Source organism: Mustela putorius, unplaced genomic scaffold (genome assembly GCF_011764305.1).
Source record: "Mustela putorius furo isolate JIRA1106 unplaced genomic scaffold, ASM1176430v1.1 tig00000198_pilon_pilon_pilon, whole genome shotgun sequence".
Classification (NCBI taxonomy): domain Eukaryota; kingdom Metazoa; phylum Chordata; class Mammalia; order Carnivora; family Mustelidae; genus Mustela; species Mustela putorius.
The window spans coordinates 2371488-2390186 of record NW_025421311.1 but is presented as its reverse complement, the minus strand read 5'-3'; the positions used below and the strand labels follow the sequence as shown (position 1 = coordinate 2390186).

At 46.7% G+C, this 18699-nt stretch overlaps 1 protein-coding gene across 1 annotated transcript; it reads right to left on the bottom strand.

The window, feature by feature from the left end:
* Window positions 1–4096: 4096 nt before the first annotated feature.
* On the bottom strand, window positions 4097–7220 carry LOC106007031. The gene is made up of 2 exons (XM_013062398.2): window positions 6746–7220; window positions 4097–5740 (listed from the first exon to the last, which is right to left on the bottom strand). The coding sequence occupies exon 2, from the start codon at window positions 5575–5577 to the stop codon at window positions 4933–4935; it is 645 nt and encodes a 214-aa protein (XP_012917852.1). The 5' UTR covers window positions 5578–5740; window positions 6746–7220; the 3' UTR covers window positions 4097–4932.
* Between the last annotated feature and the right edge of the window lie 11479 nt (window positions 7221–18699).

The following is an 18699-nucleotide window of genomic DNA, read 5'->3' as shown; positions in this document are numbered from 1 at the left end:
CCCATGCAATTGAATCATGTGGACAGAACCCAACGCCAAAACCCTCCGTGCTTTCATTGGTATGGCCTCCAAGGTCACAGCACCTTCCTCCCCTCCTGGGATCTCGGTGTCAGAGGTTGGAAACGGGCAATGGAGACGTATCACTACATACTGGAGATCAGGGTAATGCGAAGTTAGGATTTTGTACAGTCCCGCTTCGGCCACGCAGGATTCTGAACTAGGGTACGTCGAGCTGTCCTCAACAACGACCCCGCTTCTGTGTGGTTGCCCTTCTCCATCGTTAGAGCAGAGCTTCCCTCAGCTGGCGATCAGTTTTTTTTTCCCCTTTATAGGAGGATTCCTTCGATATACTTCTTTGTAATGCACCGTTACCAGGGAAGCAATAGCTTTGGAAATTATGTGTAGTACGTGGTAGCGACGATGCCAAGAATGGAAACTCTAGTCCTATAATCAGACACAGACTCAAGTACAAGGCAGGAGATGGGGCGCCCGCGGCCGCTGCGGAATGCCGAGTGCACCTGCACACTGGCCTCCAAGACTTGTGTCAGTTTTTATCAACCTTTGTGTGGGCACTAAGAGACCTTAATTCCTTCTTTCCTCCATACTGAGCATTTCCAGGACGCAGAAAGGGGCGACTGTGGCAGAAGGCAGCCCGCTGCGTACAGCCAGCTCCGGCGCCCCGGAGTCCGTTTTCTCACACACACAGCAGGGGCAGCATGTGTGTAAAGTGAACTTCTCACACAAACTCACATCGGTTCCATCATCTCCGATGACAGACACTTTGTTGTCTTGATACGACACCCCCACGTGTTTCTTCACCCCACACCAACATTCTGGCAAGTACTTTACTTTCCTCTGTTCTACTGCAGTATTGCTGGGTAACAAAACAAAGTCAGCATTTGAAAACAGCAAAAACCATGACTGCAGCCGGGGGAGGGTTCCCTGGGGACGTGTCCCTGCTGTCTGTGCCTCGCACAAGGGGAGGGTCCTAGAGCGTGGCTCTGGGGACCCCATTCCATGGGGAACACCTCAGCCGGCTCCCCCTCCCATCTTCTGAAAGGCAAACTGGAGGGGTCCCCAAAAAAGGGTTTAGAGGGAAAAGAAACGTATTTGGCCTGCGTAGATCAGTCAGACTTCAGGATCAGAGAGAATCTTTCATGAGAAGGGAAAAGTAGGGAGTCTGTCACAATTCTCAAGGCGGGGGGAAAATGGGGACCCCGGAGCGGCCGTGGCAAACGGGCTCACTGGGTGGGTCTGCCTTCTCGTGCGGGACCCGGTACAGACGGAGCACCCATCAGTGAAGCCACCGGTCACTTCAGAGACCACATCTCAGAGCCCAAGACTCATGTCTCTGAATCTCGCACCCCCCAGAGTGGAAGGCAGTGAGATCTTAAGTTCTTTCAAACCCTAAGAGAGAGAGCTCATTAAAAGTATGTGGAAAAGAGAGCAGCTTAGCTGTCATTTCCTGTGCCATTAACTTGGAAAGCAGCTCATTTCCATACACCTTTTCAGGCCCTGTAGATATTTTAGATACTTAATTTTAACACATGCTAAATCAGAGCACCCTGCAATACAATATTCTCATTTCACGTGTGCAGAAGCCTTTTTTTTTTTTAACAGAACATCAAACTGGCATTTTTCCCCCCAAGAAAATATTTAAATTGAGTTTTCAATTATGCAGAGAATTGTACACATGAGTGAGGAAGCTTTCTATCAATCTGCCTGCTTTCGAACGAGGCAGGGTGAATTCCGCGTATCGGTCTCACTACGTCTCACCAATGCTCTCTGTGTATCAGATACTGTTGCAGCCAAGAACAGCAACAGTTTTCCTTCCACCCACCCATAACGAGTCCATGGGTCAGTCCGATGAACATGAACATGAACGCCAACAGGATTATTCATTAGCTGGCGACGGCTACATTTATGAACCCATCTCCTGGCTTTGTTTGTCTACAGCTACTCACTCTTCAAAGGTGATCTCCCAACCTTCAAGAAAGGAGACCGGAAACAAACACTACCTGATTCTGGAAAAACAAGAGAGAAATCTTTTGTTGGCATGCTTTTTTTTTTTTTTTTTTTTTTGATTGAGTTTGTCCTAAGAGATCTGTAAATTACATTTATCACACCCAAGAGCGAACACTGAAGATACCGCGAACCACCTAAAACAGCGGAGAATGACCAGCAGACGCTGACTTTAACATTTAAGTACTGAATACAACACCTGGAAGTGGACACAAGAGGAAAGACAGCTGCAAGACTCTGCAGTTTACAAGGGATTTTTCTTGTATCCTTTCTCTATTTGGGGAGGAAGAACATTCTCTGCTTCTCCACAGGGAAGAGAATGAAAGAAGTGCAGTTTCTTTTAAAGAACACTACACTCTCCAAACACGCCCATGAGTCTCTCCTCAATTTCCTCACGTGATGAGTGGGTTTTAGGAGGTAGCGGCTGTGGGATGAGCTCTCGGAGGGCACCTTTCCCACCTTCTGGGTAAGACGATCTGTGGGACTGTGAAGCGATCTCTGAGCTTGGAACATGGCACGTTTAGGAACTTCTGTTCCTAACTCTGGACCTTTGCACCCATTTTAGGACAACAGAAAAATTCCACTCAGGACACAATATCCTTTGACATAAGGATGAATAGAGTTAGAGGTTCTGAGGGGGAAAGAAGAAATCAAGGAAGCTGGTAGGCCTTAGATTTTCCTTCTGTGGGAAATAAAAGTGAGGGTTATGCTGGGGATGGAGACTAGAGAGACACGACAAGAGAGGAAAATGACACATACAATTAACACAGTGCACTGTAAACATCAACCTGTATTGAGAAGTTTTATTCTCCAATGAATCCAAGACGCATATTTATGTAATCAAACAGGGTAGGTTTAATGTCTAGGCTTGACTCTGCATGGAAGATCCAGAGAACAGATGAGGTCTGAAGCCACGCGGACAAAGGCAAGTGAGGACACCTGAAGAGTATGTTTGTGATTTTTTATCTTGTAATGAGTCTCCTTGAAAAAAGGCCTCAGAAAAGACAAATTTGGGGATCCAGGTCCTTGAGAAAATGAATAGATCTTAGAGTCAAGAAGAGAACTGTGTGTTAATCCCATGTCGTTCCAACTGAAAAGAGGCATGGGTGGGAGATAAGAGCACATTCAGAATTATGAAAAGGGAGGCAAACCACGATACATGGGCCAGCAAATACCAGGGAGGAGATGTAGGAGAGCTAGTCTGCACTCAGAATCCAAAGAGTGGCCCCATGATCTGGGAACCAGGCAAGGGTGAGAAAACCAGACTAAAACACGGCCCTGTGCTGGTAGCCGGGATGAGTCAGAGCCGTCCCGAAACGTCCAGGGGGACACAGGGGTTGTAAGTGTGGGAGAGATCAAGGTCAGAAGTAGGAGTGTTAACAGGAGTTAAAAATTTCCTGGTAGATATGATTTCCCAAAGAGACCATGGGAGTAAGTCCGTGGGAGGAGGAGGGAACCCTCACTCTTAAAGGGTTGGAAGGTGAGAAGATGAACAGAAAATTGGATGGAAACATATGAAAAGGTCAAAGAATAAAGGGAAGAACCATGAAGACGACAACTCAGATGTGTGAGCATCTCTAGAATGATGGTGGCACTTTTAAGAATTTTATTAGCTTATTAACTTTGAGTCGCTAATTAAAATACTAACTAGGTGACAGGCATAACAGGGAGGGCACGTGATGTGATGAGCACGGGGTGTCATATGCAACTGATGAATTACTAAACTCTACTCTGAAAATTACCATGTGCTATATGTTGGCTAATTGAATTTAAATGAAAATAAAACAGAACAACAACAAAAAAATACACGCCTTGATACTTCAACTAAATTTTTAGTTTTACCAAACTGCTTTCTTTTTCCTCTTTCTATATTAATCTTATAAATAATCATAATTAATGGGCAACTATTTAAAGATTTTAAAATTAAGGGGCGACTGGGTCACTCAGTTGATAAAGGGTCTGACTCTTGGTTTCTGCCTGGGTCACGATCTCAGGGTTGTGGGATTGAGCCCTGTGTCAGGCTCCACACTCAGTGGGGCATCTGCTTGGGGTTCTCTCTCTCCCTCTGCCCTTCCCTTGACCCGTAAACTCTCACTCTAAAATAAATAAATAAATCCTTTACAAAATTTAAAGTGAGTATGGACTAATGATCTTCAAAGTATCCTAAATATTAATGTATCATTTTCACTATAAAGTGAGAGAGCTAGAAAATAAACGAAATATATAGAGGCGAGATGGTTCATGTTTCAAATTCAGTGTATAAGGTGATTAGTTCAGCAGATTCTTTTCCTAAATGAATGTCTGCCTCCAGACGAGGTGAACGATGTGAAAGGAGATGTCTCTTTCCGTCGGCTGCTCATACACAAAACATGGTCTTGGAAGCGTGTTTTCGGTCCACACCACCACTCCACGGTGTGGGGATCCAACCTGCTCCTCTGCTTCCTGGCGTCAGTGCGCAGCCTCCGGCCTCTGGACCGCACAGGCTCTCTGGGCCCATATCTCCCCCTGACCCGGTGCCCTGCTGTGCAGGACAGGCTGGGGAAGGAGCGGTTTTGGTCTCTCCGCCTGCTCCAGCAGACGTTGAAGGACTGTCCAGGAGCCCCACCCGACCACGCCTGCTGCTTGTGTGGACTTGTGCAAGACTCTCCCATACTACCCGCTGGCCAGTTCCGGGCCACAGGTGGGAAGCTGGTTGTCCCTCTCTGCTGGGACAGCACAGCTGAGGGTCTCCAAACTGCTCTGACCTTGGGAACAGAGTGCGGTGAAGGAAGTATTTTCAGGGTCAGCCGACCAAAACAAACAAACAAACAAACAAACAGAACCTCTCTGGCTACAAAGTCTTCGAATTAAAATTGCCTTCATGATAAAATTAACCCGTGTGGTTCTCAAAAGCCTCAGGAAATAGTACCGTCACCCTGGGATTCCCATTCTGGAGGCGGCGAGTGAACCACGGAAGCCCAAGGTCGCAGAGCTGGGCGCGCAGGACTGGGTCTTCCCCAGCCACAGGTCCCCGAGGCCTGCGGGAGCCACACAAACACCAGGGGCCGCTCCCAGCTCGGCGCCCGCTCTGCGCCCCGCCCGCCCGGCTCCCGGCCCTCCAGAGCCGCCGTCCCGCAAGCCAGGGGCCGGCTGCAGGCCCTGAGAGCAGGCGGGCACTTCTTTCAAGACAGCAGAAGCGCGACCGCGGGTCTTGATCCCCAAAGCCCATGACTGTTGAGCTCCCCGGAGCCAGGGTAGATACTGTAGTGCGAGGCTGGCCCTGCGGCCGGGCTCCTGCCGAGGCCTCCTCCTGGCCGAGAACCTCCAGTAAAAGCCGCTGGTCAGGTGAGGGGCGTCCGGGCCGGGCTCCCGCGGGGCGGACCTGGAACCGCTGAGAGGACGCGCTGTGCCCCAGAGACGCCGCCAACGACACCCGGGCGGGCTGGGACCCAGCTCCCTCCTCGGCTGGTGCTGGCCACGGGATGTCGAAGAACTTGTCTCCATGCGTCTTGACTGGTATTTGGTTGTGGGAGAAAACTCTGCCTCGTCACCTCTGCGGACGGACTTAACGAACATCCTTCAGTCAGAAAACTGGGCTGAGGACGCCACGAAGGACTCCAGTGTCCGAGGCTCGCAGCATCGCTCGTCTCTGGGCAGAAAACCCTCTTGGGAGAACATTCCGCAGACTTCATCCAGCCTTAAACTCCGACGCGCCCCTCCATCCGTGCGCTGGCATCCTCTGACCGAGAAATGCAGGAAAATATTACAAAAACTGAGGGAAGGCCCCGGGGACTGAACACACTCTGGGGTAAAACGCGCAGCCTCAGCGGGCAGCAGAGCCCCAGCTCCAGGGTGAGCGGAGATGCCCCCCTCCGGTTCTCTCCAACAACAGGAACGCCACACCTCAGGTTTGGAAACCAGTGCAGCCACGCTGCGACCCCCTGGCTGCTCTCAGAGCCGATAATGTTGAGCTATTTACAGTCTTCAAATATATTTAATATGTCTCTTACAATTATGAAATTGCTTGAGTCCCCCTTAAACCGTAGGTCCTGAAAATTAACAGGGGGCATATTTAACAAACATTCTTCTTTACAATTTATGAAAATAACTTTTTAGATGGCAATAGAAAAAAAAGAAAGCCTTTGGAAATTTGTTTACCCCCTCTGTTCATAGGCTGCTGCCAAGAGGAAATGAATAGCGTCTTTTGAGATATTCACAGACATCCGGTGCGGACCGGGGACTCGCTTTGACAGCCAGCATTTGTTCTATTTTCTGTATTTGAACCGTTCTCGACAAAGGCTGTCCCCGACTACCGCAGCGTCTTACTACGCACCAGATGCTGGCAACTTCTCTCTCCCCGTGCGCCCCCACACTCATCCTCCCGCTTCCGCCCTCACTCGGCTCCTGCTCCGGCACCTGGGGCGGCTGACGGGGACACAGGTCTTGCACCCACAGGCTCCCCTCCCTGGCTCAGCCTGGGCGACGTCCCGGGACAGACGTGTGTGTCCTACAGCTGAGGGACTGGTTAGCTGTGACCTCCCCACTGGGTGAGACCAAGGGCAAGCCTCGGCCTGTCCTCCAGCTCAGTGGACACCTCTCGCCCCCTTCGGGAATGAACTTGCTTTGCGAGGAAGTATAATCAGATCGTGTTGCACCAGTTCCCCGCCCCCCGCACACACATGCATACACACACACGCATACACACACGAAGAATGAGCCTTTCTGCCTCCCCGTCCCCTCTCACCTCACGAACCTGCCGCACAGTTTACAAACGTTTCGGGTTCTACTCGTTGCGGGGCCAGTACAACTCTCTACAGACGCCAGCCTACAAGGAGATTTATAAGCACACCTCCCTCCCAACTCCGAGTGGCTGTCGCAACCATAGATCTGCAGTGACTCCTTCCCAGCACATCTCCACCGTGTCGGCTACCCCGTTTCTCTCCAGCGCACAGGAAGCCTCTCCCACCACGGACTGTCAAGATGTTCCTGGCGCTGGTGGTGTGGTCCCAGTGCCCTTGCCTCTCGCTCTCCTCCAGCTGAACTCTTGGGATTTAGGGGACAGGGCTGCTGGCCTTGCTCTCTGTTGAGACCGACCTGACCCCCTTTCCTCGTGGTGTCTCCCACAGGAGTTAGCGCTCTCCTGCCCCAAAGGACATGGTCCTGACTCTGTACTTCCAGCAGTGACAGGTTTCAGTTCCCCGCTGGGTGCAGCTTCTAAGTTTCTTCATTCTTCAGCCGGGTTTCTGAGCTGTCAATTACCAGCAGCCTCGGGACGTGAGCTGGTGAAGGCTGCGTTCTGACACTGGCGGGTACATGAACCTCTACGCCAGGGAGTGACACTAGAGGGCCATAGGGTACAGAAAAATAAAATCAGGGTCCTCCTTTGGGTCATATCATCCCCTTTCGTGAAATTTAGCCCTTGCGCCTGCCTCTGTCTTCTTCCCCATGGTGCCCAACACCAGTCTGCGGGTAACACTGCCCAGCGCCCTCTGACCTGGGGTCGCACATGGGTGTCGCCCCGTGGCTAAGACCCCAGCAGAGCAGCAGGGGGCACTCTGGAGCAGAGGCTCGGGGACCAGGTACTGCAGGTGTCCCCCCACCCCCCACCTGCCCTGCATCAGGAACCCAACCAGAAATGTGATGAGGTCCAGGTTCCCAGCCAGCACAACCTTGTGAACAGCTCCTCAGGCTTGGCTGGCTGTCTCTCATTTCCATTGTGCCAGGCTGGATGTCCATAAAATGAAAAAGAACGCTGCTGTGCCAGCACATTTAAAAATCAGCCAGTCAGGAAGAAGCTTAAATGATTCTGCTATTTTTTCAGGGGGAAGGATCAGTTACGAAGATCGTCACTTAGAAAGCGAACGGTGAGTTCAGGACTCACCTGTAAGGAGACCATGGGAGGCCCGAAGCAGAGGCAGTCCTGGGTCTGACACAGAGGAGAAGGGAGGGCAGGTGCATAGAGCACGAGCACGAGAGGCGGCCAGCGAGGGCTCCCCGTGAGGACCGCGCACAGGTGGCCGGCGCCTCGACGGGACACCCTACCCCAGGCCAGTTAGGACACGCTCACAAAGCCGTCCTTCGACCAGCTTACCGTGGCCTTTCTTTCCAACCGTAGGTTTGTGGAGATGCAATCCCCTCCCCCAAAACATAAAACCTTCCACTTTCTTCTCAGAAAGCCACTTCTAAAGTAAATCCCAAGAAGTCGACACCACTCCTAGGGAAGAAAGGAAATCAAGCTTCGTCCATTCTCCTGCTGGTCAGCCGAGGAGCCCCACGGCCGTCCCGCCCCCGGTTTGGCACCCACACCGTGCCTGTCTCCATATTTGGTTCAGTCCACACATACACATCATGAAGACCTGGGTGAAGCAGCTCACAAGAAATCTGCTCACAGTTTGCCTTACGGCTTATTCTCTGGACACGCTCACAGACCCCTTCTAGTCTCCCCCACGTGACGCAAGAGGCCAGCTCTCCGGAGCAAAGCACAGTCACTGTGAACACGGGTGGTTAACAACTTGCACGGGCAAGAAAAATAATCAATCTACGGTAACATGTTGCAAACACCCTTTTGGGGTTAGCTGAGTTTTTTAAGCTCTCTTTTATATTTGGTGAGTTTCTAGATTCACGGCTGATTTTTCATTTCCATGAGTGTCTTGCTTTCCTTCTTGGTATCAGGCTGAATTTTTTTCCTGTTCTTTTTCACTATGGAATTCCCTCCATCCTTGCAAAATCTCAAAGCAGCGGAAGTAGAGAGGAGCTACAGAGAGAGCACGGGCAGTGAAGTCAGACGGGGTGTGAGCTGCATCAACCTCGATGCAGAGACTGCAACACCGGCCCAGCAGGCGTGAGGGGAGGAGGCCTGAGTGACACAGTGCAGGAAAGCGTAAGACCCCATACAGAACCAGGGTGAGATGAATGCAAGTGATTTATTATTGCCACAGTGGATATGTATGGGGTGCCACGTCTTGAGAGATTTCCTACATAAAATGGCTGAGACTTGGATAAATGATGAAGCAGAAAGTTAAATCACACATTTTTTTTTTAACCAAGTATTTGCTAAGTATTATGTCCTGGGGTGCCAAATCCTGGAGACAAAATGGGTACCTTCGCTTACCAATTTTTGAGAACTCTTCAGTTTGTAGAAATCAGTCTATTTTTTTTTTAATTATATGTTTATTGGCGGGGGGCACTGGATGAGCAGGGGCAGGGGTGGAGGGGCTGAGGGAGAAGGAGAAGCAGACTCCCCGCTGAGCAGAGAGCTTAATGCGGGGCTCGATCCCAGGACCCTGAGATCATGTCCTGAGCTAAAGGCAGATGCTTAACCCGTTGAGCCACCCTGGCGCCCCAAATCAGCCTACTTTTATCAACTCTCTACATAGTTCATCCATCTGAGAGAATTTAAGTTCAGGGACTTCTGATGCCTGTCACTGCCTGTGTGTTTTTTTTTTTCCCCTTCATTTTACTACTTTCTTTGGGGTTCAAGAAATCAGTCTCCATCGACTGAAAGTCCCTTAGGTTCTGAAGCTCTCAGAGTCTTATCAGTTTTATTTTACATTTATTTTCTGGATGTGAGCAGCCACATGCAGAAACACTTTCGCATACGTCAAGCCTCTAGGTAACTACTAAACTGAGTCACGGTGTGTCACAGCAGCCACCTATAAATGCTGTACCAAAGTTTAAAACTATTTTAACACAGAATATAATTAAGCAAATAATGATCTGAAAAAGAGTATTTCAACCTACCAACAACAACATTCATACGATTGCCCCAAATTGGGTACGGATAACCAATGCTCAAAGTACAAAATGTAACAAAATATACAGGACCTTACAAGCATTTTGTGCACACTTTAGCTTCTAATTTATCTGTTTTTTTTTTTTTTAAGCCATAAAGTGCTTCAGGGTCATCAGCAAACATCTATCAGCCTTTTACTGTTAATTTGATAACGGGACTCCTAATGCAGAATTCCAGTCGACTGACTGGTGGATACGTTTTATCTTATTTAAATGACGGTGCTACAATCCAATTTTCCCCACTTCAGCTCTCTCTATAAATATGCACAAAATGTCACTTGATAGTGATTTCCCTTATTTCTCCTGCACCGCTTTTTTCACCAAAAAGTGGCTTTAAGGAGAAATGAAACTTACTGGTTTAGGATTAAAAACAGTTACATGTTCTCATCCAACTCATACGTCAGTGTTTCTAATTAAACTCTAACCTCGGAAATTTCTTTGTCTTGAATCCATCCTCTTGAGTGCTTACCAGACTGTGAGAGCACATTCCTTCCACCTTCATGCTAACAGGTAACGTACTGGCTTATACGTCTCTATAACCGTTCATTCACTGCAAACGGTATGCTTTGACTTTCATGTCCTTGAAATGATGAAATAATGCTCCTCTAATTCAGTTCCTCTTAATGTTTCTACTTTAAACAGAATGTACTATGAAAGTGAGATCTATGCATTTTTAGAAATTCTGAGCTGGGGATAGCACTTTAGTCAGAACAGTGTCAAATGTGGAACCCAAACAACATAATTGCTACTTTGAGGTTGAGGTTGATGTGACATTCTCTTGAATATATTTTAATGCTTATGCATATTTAAATTAAAATCTTAACCTCCTGGCATTCAAACCAACCAGCCATTCACCATCCAACTAGAGAGGCATGTCTGACAAATCACTTGTCTTGAATCCATGCTTCCTGCACAAGAGAGTTCTAAAAAGCCTTGTTGTTTGCTAACATTTTGACAGTGGATCCCGATATTAGCACAGCTTCTCTGACTGATTATACAGAAATAAGTCATTTCAAATATTGGTCCCTCTATGGAGTGGCTGCTCATTCCAAATGATGGGATGGTGTATATTCAAGCCACGACATCCTTCTTGTCTTATGATCCGACTTTTTGTAGGGCAAGTGAGTTTCTGGAGAATATGGCTCCTTGTTCCAGGAAGACTGGGTGAAACAGGAGTCCGTGCGGGGTACACACCCCCCTCCCTAACACACCCCACCTGTCCAGAAAAGTCTTACAGGTTTTCTCCCTTTCTGACCCACACTGTCCACTTCAAAGCAGCAGGGCTCCCGCAGAGAAGTCTGTCTGTGGACGTGCCCAGGCCAGCCTGGCAGGTCAGACGCCAGAGCTGGTTTGGCTCCAACACGGTCTTGTCCTGACCCATTTGGGGCCTGTGCACCCGCAGGTGTGTTGGGGTGGAGGGTTCTCACCTCAAATCGAAGTGGGCCTCCCATGCCCAGCCAGGTCACAGGGAGAGAAATAATCCCCGTCTCATCTGGCAGTGCTCTTCCAACTGTATGACCTTATCTCACATCTGCCACAGTGCCGGCTTTGGATGGCCACGCCCAAGTGAGCATTCTCGAGTTCGGCGGGAGGCACACGTGAAGGTTTTCGTGTCTGACTGAACCTATACTTGCAGTGAACAGTTGACATTGGAATTGGGAAGGTGCCAGGGGCTTCTGGCTCCGTTCCATACTTGTCGAGTTTCACGGCATCGACAAGTCATTTTAATTCCAAGTCACAGGAGTTACTCTGCATCCTGGGATCCAATGCAGCTACTTAAACCCAAAATACGCCAACGTTCATGGCACGGAAATACGACCCTTCTTGCCAACTGCTTCTGTTTATTTACTTCAAGTCCCAATAAGAAGCACACATCACTCTCGCCACCCACGTTATCAATAGGACAAATTCATAAAGAGCCTTTCTTCAGTGAACGGAAATGAGTCTGAAGTCTGATTGAACTCACAGTGTCCGAGCAAGGGAGATGGGAAGGGGCAGAATGTGTTCTCCAATTTCAAGTTCGGGAAAGTAAGGGATACAAAAGTTAAGTGGCTGGTCTCCATTTATTCAAATCAATTTATTCAGGAGCAGAGCCAGAAATAAAGATCAAGTTTCCTGGCCCATGCGCTAGACCCCATGCTGCCTCACAGCTTTCAAAACGCTCATTTCCTTAGAAAAGGCTACCAAGCTTTCCCTACTACAATACTTGACTCAGAGCTACTGCCATCTGCTGACCGACCGAGGAAGGGCCTGCTTTCCCATCCGCACTCGGTCTCCCAGATGCCAAGGGGCTGGGTCCACCGGCCTCTGCAGGAGAGTAGTCAAGGAAGCAAATGAATTTAGAACACTTGCTTCCCCATCAAAGGACTGGTATGCCAACACTCTGATTATTTATAGAACAATGCAATGATGCGCTTTGCTCTTTGTACATGGGACGTCCTTGGGGCCATCTGTTTTCTTCTGCGGCCTGATTCTCACATCATCTTCCAGACTTGGGTCATCTAAAACAGCCTTTCTTAGGACACAACACAGTCTGGGGAATGCCATCCATTCCTGTGTTGTCTGTCTTTTCTTTTACCCGTGTCCTGTGAGATGTGCTAGTTAACCTGCAAGGTGCCAAAGACAGAGCCACAGAAGCCAAGCTACGCAACTGCAGTCCTGGGATGCTAGAAAACACCATAAAAACATCCTCATGGGGGCGTCTGGGTGGCTCAGTTGGTTGGGCGACGGCCTTCAGCTCAGGTCATGATCTTGGAGCCCCGGGATCAAGTCCCGCATCTGGCTCCCAGCTCCACAGGGAGTCTGCTTCTCCCTCTGACCTTCTCCTCACTCATGCTCTCTCTCACTGTCTCTCTCTCAAATAAATCTTAAACAACAACAACAACAACAACAACAAAAAAAAACACATCCTCATGGGACTCGAACAATGAGAGCACAGGATCTTAAAGACATCTTCGACGGGCCCCCCTTTGTTCAGAGCCAAGCTATTCCTTCCCCAGAAAGCTGTCCATTGTCCTCTTTCACCACATCTACCGTTTACAGCCTGCCTCACAACAAAAGTAGCATTTTCCAGACTCAATGAAGTTATAGGGAACACACACTTTGTGTTTCCATCTCCTTATCACAGCTGAGTTCACGGTATGATGTCTGCCTGTCTCTGGTGCTGATCCCTGTACTGAGTTCTCTACCTCTAAGATTAAAGTCAAGTTTAAATATTTGGAAATTTTTTTTTTTTTGGATGAGAAAGACGAAAAAATATGACACATGGTTACAGAATCACATCCCCAGGAGCAGCTCACACCGGAGCTGAGGCGTCTAATCACATGAATGCTTTTTGTTTTAAGATCTTAAGAAAAATTTCTTGCCTGTGAAGGTGGTTCACAGACACTTTGGTTAGGAAATGTCAAATACAGAACTTATTTCTGATCTCTCAAGATATGAAAGCTGGTATTCATGACAATGTAATTGTTCTTCTAAGGGAATTTACAGCTATCGTTTGAAGTTCACAGTTTGAAACTCAATTCAAAGACCATTCTTTGACTTTGGAAGAAATATCTGCATTTGTCCAGCCAAATCTTTGCAGGAAGATCTTACTTTGAGGTCATCTGGGGCAGAAATAAGAAATGATGCTGTTTCCACATTTTTTTCAATATTAAAAGGGTGTCAAAAGTCACAAAAGATGTGGTGAGTACCAGCAGGGAAATACTGAAGAATTTGGAAACATTAAGAAGTTTTACTGACTCAGTGAAATCAGAACACTGTGGAATTTTAATTGAAATGTCTACAGAGAAAAAAACTCCTCCAGCCCAGAAACGTGGCCCTCTCCTGTCCAGTGCTTAGTGAGGGCCTCCTGGATGCGGAGGATAAGACTGAGGTCAGGGAACACAGGAGGTGAGGAGCAGAGAGAAGGAGCAGGAGGTTGCCAAGACATCTGAACATCTCTGGTATGAGCCCAGACGCGGAGTCAGCTCTCTGGAGAGTTTATCTGAACGAAAACTAAACCATCAGACTTTCGGAGAAGCAGTAACAAGAACAAAATGTTCTTTAGCCTCGTTCTATTTAAAGCACATGCTTCTGTAATAATCTTTCACAGAATGATTATTCATACTTGCTTCTCTTTCTAACACGGTGGCAGTGCACCACCAGGAAGAACAGCAGTTGGACGGGAAAGTGCCTGTGAAACCTTTTTTCCCCTGACACCAGGAAAGTGAATTAGTTCAATGGTATTACTCATATTTTTGAGGTTATTTATGTTTTTATTTTTTCTATCCTTCCATTTTACATAATCTGCTATAAAACAGAATTATAACATCTTTTTAAAATATGTTATTTATTTATTTGAGAGAGAGAGTGAATATAAGCAGTGGGGAGGGCAGAGGGAGAAAAAAGAAGCAGGCTCCCCGCTGAGCAGGAAGCCCGATGTGGGACTCAACGCCAGGACCCTGAGATCACCACCCCAGAAGAAGTAGACGCTTAATGACTGAGCCACCCAGGCTCCCCGACATCTTATCTTTTAAATAAAGGCTATAAGAATAATTCCAAATGAACTTTCAGACCTTAGTACAAAATAGCACCATTTGTTTTAAGTAGAACATAATGCCACCTGCTGGAGCTTCCCACCTGGGGGAGTGAGCGTAAGCGCGGGGCATAGCCTGACGGCAGAGCTGAGGACAGTTGAGAACTCCGAGGACAAAGCAACCAAAGTCCACGGAGCCGGTACCGGAGGGTGAGCTGTTGCCATGACGCAGTCTCTGCAGGTGTGGAGAAGGTCTGTCTCCAGTTCTGCAGCAGAGGACTGAACCACACGTACCTATGTATGAGAAATCTTCCTGGCACTGAAGGAAAGGGCCACTGCAAGGATTAGGGAGAATCGTTAAAGCTCATACAGAGCCAGAGATACTGCCTATCCCCCCCATCCAGAAGAGCGAGTTCATCGAGAAGATACGACAATCCTAATGCTATTTGCATGTGGTAACAGAGCTTCAAAAGACACCGTGAAAAAAGTGGCTGGAGCTGTGACAGGAACCAGAGCCACCACTCCAGCTCGAGACTCCGACGTCCTACTCCGAGCAAGTGAGGCAAGAACTCATGTCTGCTCTGCACCGACTTCCAGAAACTGAAGAGGAGGGAAACCTTCCCAGTCACTCAATGATGACCGCGTTACCCTGACAACAAAACCGGGGTGGGGGCGGGGGCGGGGTGGACTTGATAAGAAAGCTAAACTAGAGACCAGTATTTCTCATGGACTCAGATACAAGAAGGAAACACGATCCAGCACACGTAAATGAAGCAGTGCATCGCTATCAAGTAGAAATTATCCCAGCAACGGCAAGGCTGGTTTAGCATTTGAACATTTACAAATATAATTTACCATAGTAACAGATGAAAAAAGAACCACCACAGGATAATGTCAATTAAAAATACAAAAAAACTCGATGAAATCCAACATCTATTCTTGATTTTAAAAACCTCAGTATATGAAGAAAAGATGAGAATTTGATTTTTAAAGTCTAAAAAAAAAAAAACAACCTGTATAAAATATCTCACTTTTAGTTTAAAGAGACTAATTGCTTTTCTCTTATGGTCAAAACCAAGAAAATCTTATTTTGTCTGTTCAAAACTGTCCTGGAGGTTCTAGCCTGTACACTAAAGGAAGAAAAATAATAACCCACATTCAGATGGGAAAGAAAAGAGTGAAACTGTTTTCAGACCACATGATCATTTATGTAGAAAATTCACTGGTATCTACAGCAACAACAAAAAAGCTATTAGAACTAGTAAGTGAGTTTAGGAAATTTGCAGGATACGAGATCAATACAGAGTAAATAAGCTTTATTTCTACATACTAGTAGTGAACAATCAGAAATAAAAAATTGCGGGGCACCAGGGTGGCTCAGTGGTTAAGCCTCTGCCTTTGGCTCAGGTCATGATCTCAGGATCCTACAATGGAGTCCCACATCAGTCTCCTTGCTCAGGGGGGGACGCTGCTTCCCCCTCTCTCTCTGCTACTCCCCCTGCTGGTGCTCTCTCTCCTTCTCTCACACTCTGTCAAATAAATTCTTTTTTAAAAAATTGCACTTGTAATAACACAAAAAATACAAAGTGCTTATGAATAAATGTGATGAAAGACACTGAAAGCTAAAAGGAGTGATGAGAGAAATTAAATAACAAATAAATGGAAATAAGATCTGTTCATAGATCAGAAGACTCAATAATGTTAAGATACTAATTCTTCACAAACTGCTCCAGAGTCAATGCAATTTTAGTTAAAACTCAGTAGGCTGTTCTACAGAAATTGGAAGTAAAAATTCTAAATTTTCATATGGAAATTCAGGGGATCTAGAGAAGTTCAAATAACCTTGAAAAAAATAGTTGGATGATTATGACATAACCTGACTACAGATTACAGAAGCCACAGTAATCAAGACTGTGATCCTGGCCTCCAAGGAGACCAATGCAACAAATCAGGCAAATCAACAGAACAGATTAAAGACCTCAAGGATTGATTTTTTAGCAAAAACACAAAGATAATTCAGTGGAAAAAGACCAGTCTTTCCAAAATAAAACAATGTTGGGATGCCTGGGTGGCTCAGTTGGTTAAGTATCTACCTTTGGCTCAGGTCACGATCTCAGGGTCCTGGGATTGAGCCCCGCAGGGCTCCCTGCTTGGTGGGAAGCCTGCTTCCCCACTCCCACTCCTCCTGCTTGTACTCTCTCTCCCTCTCAAACAAATAGATAAATAACGTATTTTTTAAAGATTTAAAGTTTCAAAATAAAATGATGCTAAAACAACTGGATGTGCATATAAAAAGTGGTGAACTTTAATCCATACCTCATATCATGTACAAAAGTTAACTCAAAATGGATCATAGATATAAACATAAATTTAAAATTATTTAAGTCCCTACAGGAAAACAGGAGATAGTCTTTGTTATCTTGAATTAGTAAGGATTTCTTATATAAAAATTAAAAGCACCAATGTATACAAGAAAAAAGTGATGAGTCCCATGCCATCAAAATTAAGAAAATTTGGTCTTAAAAATTTCTGTTAAGAGAATGTAAAGGAAAGCCATTGGAATGGAAAACATTTGGAATACATAATGTTGGCAGAGAAGTTCTATCTAGAATACATATGGATCTTTCAAAGGAAGAAACAAAAGCTATACTAAATCTCTGGCAAAAATGTTGAACAGATGCTTAAGAAAGCATGAATGAATGAGCTCACTCCTTCTGCCCTTCCATGCAAAGTATGCATGTGAGCACACGGGGAGATGGTAGGCATCTACGAGTCCAGAGGAGAGGTCTCAGAATGAGCCCCCCCCCCTTGCTAACACCTTGATTCTGGACTTCCCAGCCTCCAAAACTATAAGAAATAAATTTCTGTTGTATAAGAAAAAAAAAAAAAACCAAGTTTGTGGATGCTACATAAGCCAGGAGAAGGTACTCAGATTATTAATCAGAGAAATGCAAAGTGCAGTGAGCAATGTCTACACACCAATGAGAATATTTAAAATTGAAAAAACAAACAAACAACAAGCAGACTCAGCCAAGTGTTGTGAAGGGTCGTGTCCCCCGTTTCCCTGGTAAGTACTCGCACAGATCAGTGAAAGCGCGTGCCCCACAGAAAGGTGGCTCACAGCAACGTTATACGCAACAGACAAACCTGGAGACAGCCCAGATTTCCATCACTAGGCCAGCGAAGAATGGATGGTAGAGAGATGAATGAAGGCTCGACGGTCCGAAGAAAACACCAACGCAACACAAACCACCACGGACGAGGCTCAGAAAGACCTTGCTGAGGGAAATGTGCAAGAGGAGGAGAATACACACCGCATGACGACATACAACTGTAAAACACTCACGCGAGGCCGCGCAGACAGAAGTGGGTCAGGTGCTACCAGGGAACAGTGCGGGTGCGGGTGTATAGAAAGGAGGGACTGTGAGGGTCAAGAGGAAAGTTTGGGGGGTGATAGATGGAGTCAATATTCTGATTATGGTGATGTTTCAGGGTACAAAAATGTCTAAACTTATAAAATTGTACATTTTCTAAACAGTTTATTGTAAGTCAATAATACCTTTTTTTGAGATTTATTTATTTGTTTGATACAGAGAGAGAGCGCGAGCAGAGAGGCAGGCAGAGGGAGAGGGAGAGGCAGGCAGAGGGAGAGGGAGAAGCAGGCTGCCTGCCGAGCAAGAAGCCTGATGTGGGGCGTGATCCCAGAACCCTGGGATCATGACCTGAGCCAAAGGCAGAGGTTTAACCCACTGAGCCACCCAGGTACCCCCAATAATACCTTTAAAAAAAAAGGGAAAGCAATGAGTAACAAGAAATAAACTAGATAGGTTAAGATTTTACAAAGGAAATGGCCCCAATTATCCCCTTTCTGGCATCCATGTATGTTACACGGCCACTCTCATTTCCTTCCAGCAGAGGCACAGCGTCTAGACCACGGAATATTACCCTGCACTACAAAGAAATGAGCTATAAAGCCATGAAAAGACATGAAGGAACCTTAAAAGCTTATTATTCAGTGAAAGAAGCCAGTGTGAAACAGGTCCAGGCTGCGGGATGCCAGCTACATGGCATTCTGGAAAAGGCAGAACCATGAGGACAGGAGGAAGACCCGTGGTTGCCAGGATTGTGTGTTGAGGGGCAGGATAGGGAGGGCAGACAGGCATGGCACAGAGGAACTTTCTGCTAAATGGACTTCCCAAGTTAACAGTCCCTTCTCATCCTGACTGCGGTTATATAAACCTGGTAGACAGTGTTTCTGGAAGTTTAGAAAGGAAAGAGAAGACTGAGCATTAGAGACAGGTAATGATTTGGTATGTAAAGAAAATCTGAAAGTAGGGGTTCCAGAGCTGGTGCGGTAGCTCACTAATACCACAACTAATCGTAAATTCTAT

Bases quoted from the DNA above. Each gene is read 5' to 3' on its own strand.
- LOC106007031 (XM_013062398.2), bottom strand. From the start codon at position 5,577: ATGTTCGTTAAGTCCGTCCGCAGAGGTGACGAGGCAGAGTTTTCTCCC.